Consider the following 6,441-nt stretch of genomic DNA (forward strand, 5'->3'; position numbering starts at 1 on the left):
CTAAGACACTGAGTTTGAACTCAAGACTGGTACCTAGCATTAGTTTCCAAGTTACCGCCCAACAAAACTCCAAGCCTAGCTCTAGTTCCTAGGGTAACCCCAATAAGACCCCTGTCTCCAGATTAATCTCTCCCAACAATCATACATCTAACACCAGTCTCCAGGTTATTTCCCCCAACAAATTTGCACCTCCAGGTTACATGCCGCCGCTTGCCTAACAACAACCAATTAAGAAATCAAGAGTTAAGTTTATGGCTTGACTTCTGGCACCAGCTAATTATGTTAAAGTCCACAGTAGCACACAAAGTAGACAATTGCCAGGCTAGAAACACTCACCCCTCATTGCTGCTTTCTATAAAACCTTGCCCAGATGAGAATTTGGGGCTCTTCTCCACTAAAACTGTGCTGCGGGTTGGCAGTGGGCTGAGCCCGAGCTAGCTCTTTTGTCTCTTGCTAATGTGATTGCACTAGATCAGCTCCTGACTAGTTTTTTGGGATCCACAAATACTTTCTTGATAGTACAATAGTATATAACCAATTTATGGGACTAGTCTGGTGGAAGACAAATTCTCCCACCCTAGGCACTCCTTGGTTCTTTACCTAGTGGTGGGTCCTATGGACTTCCTCCTGTCGTATTAGCATGCATGCCTGTTGGTTTTGTCCTTGTTCATGTCTTGTTGAGGCTGTCATTATGTTGGGTTATCATGGGTGAAGCTTTCTTGCCATTTCTTGGAGATGCAATCTAGTCTTCTGGCTCTTACAAAATCTTTTGGTTCTCTCATTCATGAGGTTCCCCGAGTCTTAGGTACAGCTGTGCTGTCAATGGATCAGCTGGGTCAAGGTGTCACAGGATCACTTGTTTTCTGCATTTTATTTGTTGTGCTATTATTGTTTTTGCTTTTTCCTTCCGATGAGAAAAGAACGGTCTTTTATTCAATGGCCAAAGAATAGAGACCTAGGGACCTCGGTGTGCTCACAACTCAGCCTACCTCTGCAGTCTGTTAAGAATTTAACTGGAGGCTATGAATAACGAGGGAGGAGAAGGCTAATAATGGAGGCAGGCATTCATGGTTTTTCTGGAAATGGTGGAGGCTTCCATGGACCCCTGTGCCACTTCCTTTCTGTCCTGTATGGCCTGATTTTACAGTCATGGTGGTTGTAGTTGTTTATAACAGTCTCCATTTGCTGCAAAGAGAAGCTTTGTTGATGAAGTATCAGCTCTACACTTATCAGTGGCTGTAAGGATAAATACTTAGAATGCAGCTAGGAATTATGTGGGATTAGTGAAGTGGCCATAATAAGTTCCCATTTAATATCCACGACTTCCTAGCCAACCCCAGGTAGTTGGCTAGGTTTATAGTACAAAACATGATTTTCCTTCTGTTGAGTGGACACATCCATCCAGACAGCTGTTGATTTCTGTTAAGATATGAGTGACACTATTGTACCCTTAGTGATGTCTTGCTATGTTGGTCATTGTGGTTCATAGGAATCACAGCTCCAAGGGACAGAAACAACCAGGTCTCTGACTTCTTTAGTGATGACAATTTTCTCTGTGTGTCTTTCTTACTTACTTTCTTTCTTTCTTTCTTTCTTTCTTTCTTTCTTTCTTTCTTTCTTTCTATCTTTCTTTCTTTCTCTCTCTCTCTTCCTTCCTTCCTTCCTTCCTTCCTTCCTTTCTTTCTTTTTTTCTTTTGTTCTAAGCACAGTGTTTGGATGAGATGGCCTTAGCTGTAATTCTGGGCCAAGTCTCAGGTTTTCATTTCTCAGAGGACTCCAATGTGAATACAGCTTTAAATTGCAGTTTTAAATGACTTACCAAGTGAGACTGGCAACCAGTTGAAACCAGACTTCTGTGTTGTTTTCTTTCTAACCAGTATAGGAAACCTTCCTTATTCCCCTTCTCATCCTTCCTAATGGAATCTGCATGTCTTTATCTTCCTGCTATGGTATAAGACCTTTGGAGATAGAAACGGCCTTTGTATTTATTTCCTCACAGTTCCAACCCATCGATTTAGCTTCAAGAGAATGAATGATTCTCAAACCAAAGTTCACCTAAAAGCAAACACAGAACACAGCTTTCATTTGTGTGTGTGTGTGCGTGTGCGTGTGTGCATAGATGTACATGTATGTGTATTTGGGTACCACCTCAAAGCAGAGCCAATCTTACATTATAAATAATATAATACAGATGTGTGCATGTGTGTGTCTTATTTTTTTATAGATATAGGACATTTTTCCTACCATCACATATGAAAGCTGTCAGATATGAAATAAAACATTTAGTTAGTACTTGGTCATTTTGTCTATTCAAATCAAAATATTATTTTGTTTTTTTTTTTTTTATTTTACTCTTCCTAGTTTTAATTTTCCCTAGAATTCCCTAGAAAACACATTTCTTGTGTCATCTGTATGTAGGTGAAGTGGTTAAATTAAAAAGCATTGGAAAGGGTATATTTAGTTCAAAATTGGAATGAATAACATGCAGATGGCAGATATAATGGTTTCTAGGTTCTCCTGAGTCTGTTTGTAAATTAATGCCCTCGCCACTTTCATTATAGCCAAGAGAATTGTTCTAGAGCCAAATTACTTGGAATCTAACCCTGGTCCGGCTCTAGTTAACGCAGTCATAGGGACATTATTGGACCTCTCTGGGCCACTAGTGGTTTCACCCTTGGTATTCTGAAATATACCAGAGTTAAGAATAAAATGTTAAGAAAGGGCCCTGGCTCCTACTAAGCAAAAATTGAAAGTTGTACTTTTTTGACTCTATAGAGTTGACATTACTGTGATTCAGTTTGATAAAAGCATATTTCACAGTATTTCAGGTGTTTTTTTTTTCTTCCAATTTTCCAATAATGAACGCACAAGGGTATTATGTCTCGCCAAGTGCCTGATATGCCCCTCTATACTGAAAACCAGCAAAACGGATGACAAGATTTCTTATACACAACTTTATTTAATTCTCATTTGTGTCTTAATATTCGTTATATTTTATTGACTATTTTTGTTTGTGACCCCTTAAAGAAGGGTCACAGAAGTACAGATTTTCAGCCTTTAAGAGTCATGTATTTGACTTCTGGCTCAAGGCCAGAGCTGGCCCAGTTTCATCAGGACTGGTAGCCTGCCCGCAGATTGCTGAGCACCCGGAGGACCCACAGGAGCACACTTATTTCTGAGCCATCGGAGGAATCCACACTACCTCTGACTATATCCAGGGAGAGAAGGACACTACACTCAAGGAAAAGCAAAAAAATAATCATGCAAGGAAACCAAAAGAAGAAAAGCACACAAATATAAGTCTACCTCTAACAACAAAAATAACAGGAAACAAAAATCACTATTCCATAATTTCTCTTAACCTCAATGGACTCAATTCTCCAATAAAAAGACATAGACTATCATCAGACTGGGTAAGTAAACAGGATCCAGAATTTTGATGCATACAGGAAATTCATCTCAAAGACAAAGACAGACATGACCTCATAGTAAAAGGCTGGGGAAAAAAAAAACCTTCCAAGCAAATGGGCCCAGTAAACAAGCTGGAGTAGCCATTCTAATAACAAATAAAATAGATTTTCAACCAAAAGTCATCAAAAAAGATAAGGAAGGACACATTTACTCATCACAAGAAAAATCTATCAAAATGAACTCTCAATCTTGAACATCTATGCTCCAAATACAAGGGCACCAACATTTATGAAAGAAACCCTACTAAAGTTCACAGCATATATTATACCACACACAATAATAGCGAGAGACTTCAACACCTTATTCTTATTAATGGACAGATCATGGAGACAGAAACTGAAAAGAGACACAGCGAAACTAGGAGAGGTTATGAACCAACTGGAATTAACAGACATCTACAGAACAAACATTTCATCCTAAAACAAAAGAATATACTTTCTTCTCAACACCTCGTGGTACCTTCTCCAAAACTGACCATATAGTTGGTTACAAAACAGGTCTCAACAGATACAAGATTAAAATACTTCCATGCATCATATCAGATCACCAAATCCAAGCACTATAGCTTGGATCCCAAAATGTACTTACTGGCAGGAACCAGACAGAGATGCCCCTTCAGGGACTATGCTAGAGTCATATAGATACAGCTGAGCATGCTTGCAGCTAACTGTTGGTCTGAACTCAGGGATCCCAATGAGGTTGCTAAAGAAAGGACCTAAGGAGCTGGAAGGGGTTGCAACCTCATGGGAAGATGACAACATTATCAACAAACCAAACCCTCCAAAACTCCAATGGAGTAAAACACCAGCCTTTGTGCTCACTTTGAGAGACCTATTGATCCAGTTGCATATGTAGCTGAAGATAGCAGTGTCTGGCATCAATGCGAGAAGAGGTTTTTGTTACAGAGAGGACACATTTTTTTTTTCAATGTAGGGTAATGACAAGGCAATGGGGTGGAGAGGGGGATCAGAAAGGAGTACACCTTTGTGAAGGCAACTGGAGGGGAAGGGGGGGTATGGGAGCAGGACAGGGTAAAGGGATAACATCTCAAATGTAAATACAGAGTATTTAATACAAAAAGAGAAAAAAGAGAATCTTGTATTTGAGGGATGGTGTGGGAAGTGGATATCATAGAAACACATTCTATAATTCATGGAAATCTCAGAAAATAGGTAAAAACCTTATCTTTTTTTTTTTTGTTGTTTTTTAAAATCATTTTATTAGGAATAATTCCAAATGGGTTATGAAGAAAACTTATTCGTTGAATCTGATGAGTTTTCAAAAAATCCTTAATGAAGATATGTTCATCAATAAACAGTAAAATACCAGCAGAACTAACATATACTCGGCAAAGAGTCAGGATGATTCCAAAAGCAACATGCAACATAAAAAAAGATAACAATATAAAGGAAGACAATCTGCCGAGTATTAAAAGTTTTCTCAATATAAACTCTTTGCAACCAGCACAGAATTAGCTATCAAATCCGAACTACCTCAAAGTTTGGCTGATAGAATCCAGGAGTCAATAATGTGAGAAAGGTGGGGGGAAATCTTCAGTACAAGAACGGAATAGTGTTCTGGAGCACATCCCTGGCCAGTACAAGCATTATTAGAAAAATCTTTTTTTTTTTTTTTTTTTTTTTTTTTTTTGGGCATGGGGTAGAAATAAATACAAATACAATGCTACATTTTTAAATCAGCAGACTGTCTGAAGAATGATAAAGGCATCAGTAAAGTATCAGGGGATAACGCTAAAACATCATTGGTGGGGGCCCAAAACACACTCAAAGCAGATTTGTCTAAAGGTCACCATAGCTACATATCCAGCCATTTAGGTTCCAGAGAAGTATAATAGTGGACACTTTCTTTCCCAAGGAGAATCTTCTTAAACCCAAGCATATTGCTAAATAGCAACATTGTTCTTGGTAAACAAAACAAGTTTTAAACGCTGTAATTTCTGCCCGGACCTATCTCAGATATCCTTTAATAACCAAGATGCAAACTAATTTTGTTGTAACAAGCCTAGACCAATTCTATCAAACATGTCCTTGGTTAGGTATCCAGCTTCATTTAACGTTTTGAAAGTTCATTTGACAGCCAAGCCAGTCCCTCATACAGACCAGTTCCTTGTGTAGCACATGTGGCTTGAACATACCATGTTCTGTTCCGGAGAGACTGAAGACCTAACTTATCCGTCATCTCACTGATGGCCATAGCGTTTGGCAAATCCTGTTTGTTTGCAAAAAGCAGCAGTACAGCATCCTGCAGCTCATCTTCCAGGAGCATCTTCTGCAGCACAGCTGCTCCTTCCTGGATTCGTTCACGATCGTTGCTATCTACCACGAAAATGAGACCCTGGGTATTCTGGAAGTAATGTCTCCAGAGAGGCCTAATTTTATCTTGACCACCAACATCCCATACTGTGAAACAAATGTTCTTATATTCTACTGTTTCCACATTAAAACCAATGTTAGGAATGGTGGTGACTATCTCCCCTAATTTCAGTTTATACAGAATTGTCGTCTTGCCAGCAGCATCCAATCCAACCATCAAAATGCACATCTGCTTCTTGCTGAAGAGGCGGGAGAAGAGAGAGGAGATAGTGAGGCCCATAGCGGTGGTGGCACTTGACGTTCAAAAAGAGGGGGTCTGATGCACCTTCGGGCCTTCACGGTTCCGGCTCACAATCGAGTGGGCGGAAGAGAAAACGCTGAAGACCCGTCTGGCAGGCCGGAGTGTCGGCAAAGCCGCGGGAGACGACGTAGCGGGACCAGGACCTGCTCGGCGACTCAAAACCTTATCTTTTTAAAGAAGATTTTAATAGTTAAAAAGCATAGTTAATGCCTGTTAATCACTACCCATTGTAGTTTAACCTCTGAGTGGATGGACAAGGTAGTTAGTATTTCTTTCAACCAAAGGACTTAGTATATAAGTCAAATACCAAAGACAAGTGCTCCCTTTGGCTAGTCC

At 39.7% G+C, this 6,441-nt stretch overlaps 1 protein-coding gene across 1 annotated transcript; it reads right to left on the reverse strand.

Moving 5' to 3' along the window:
• Positions 1–5,343: 5,343 nt before the first annotated feature.
• LOC308423646 (ADP-ribosylation factor 4-like) lies at positions 5,344–6,129 on the reverse strand. Its single transcript, XM_080920453.1, has one exon. It carries the CDS (start codon positions 6,082–6,084, stop codon positions 5,542–5,544), a length of 543 nt encoding a protein of 180 aa, XP_080776579.1. The 5' UTR covers positions 6,085–6,129; the 3' UTR covers positions 5,344–5,541.
• Positions 6,130–6,441: the final 312 nt, after the last annotated feature.

Source organism: Micromys minutus, assembly GCF_963924665.1.
Source record: "Micromys minutus genome assembly, chromosome: 8".
Classification (NCBI taxonomy): Eukaryota; Metazoa; Chordata; class Mammalia; order Rodentia; family Muridae; genus Micromys; species Micromys minutus.

Coding starts and splice junctions, on each gene's coding strand:
- LOC308423646 (XM_080920453.1), bottom strand. CDS start 6,084: ATGGGCCTCACTATCTCCTCTCTCTTCTCCCGCCTCTTCAGCAAGAAG.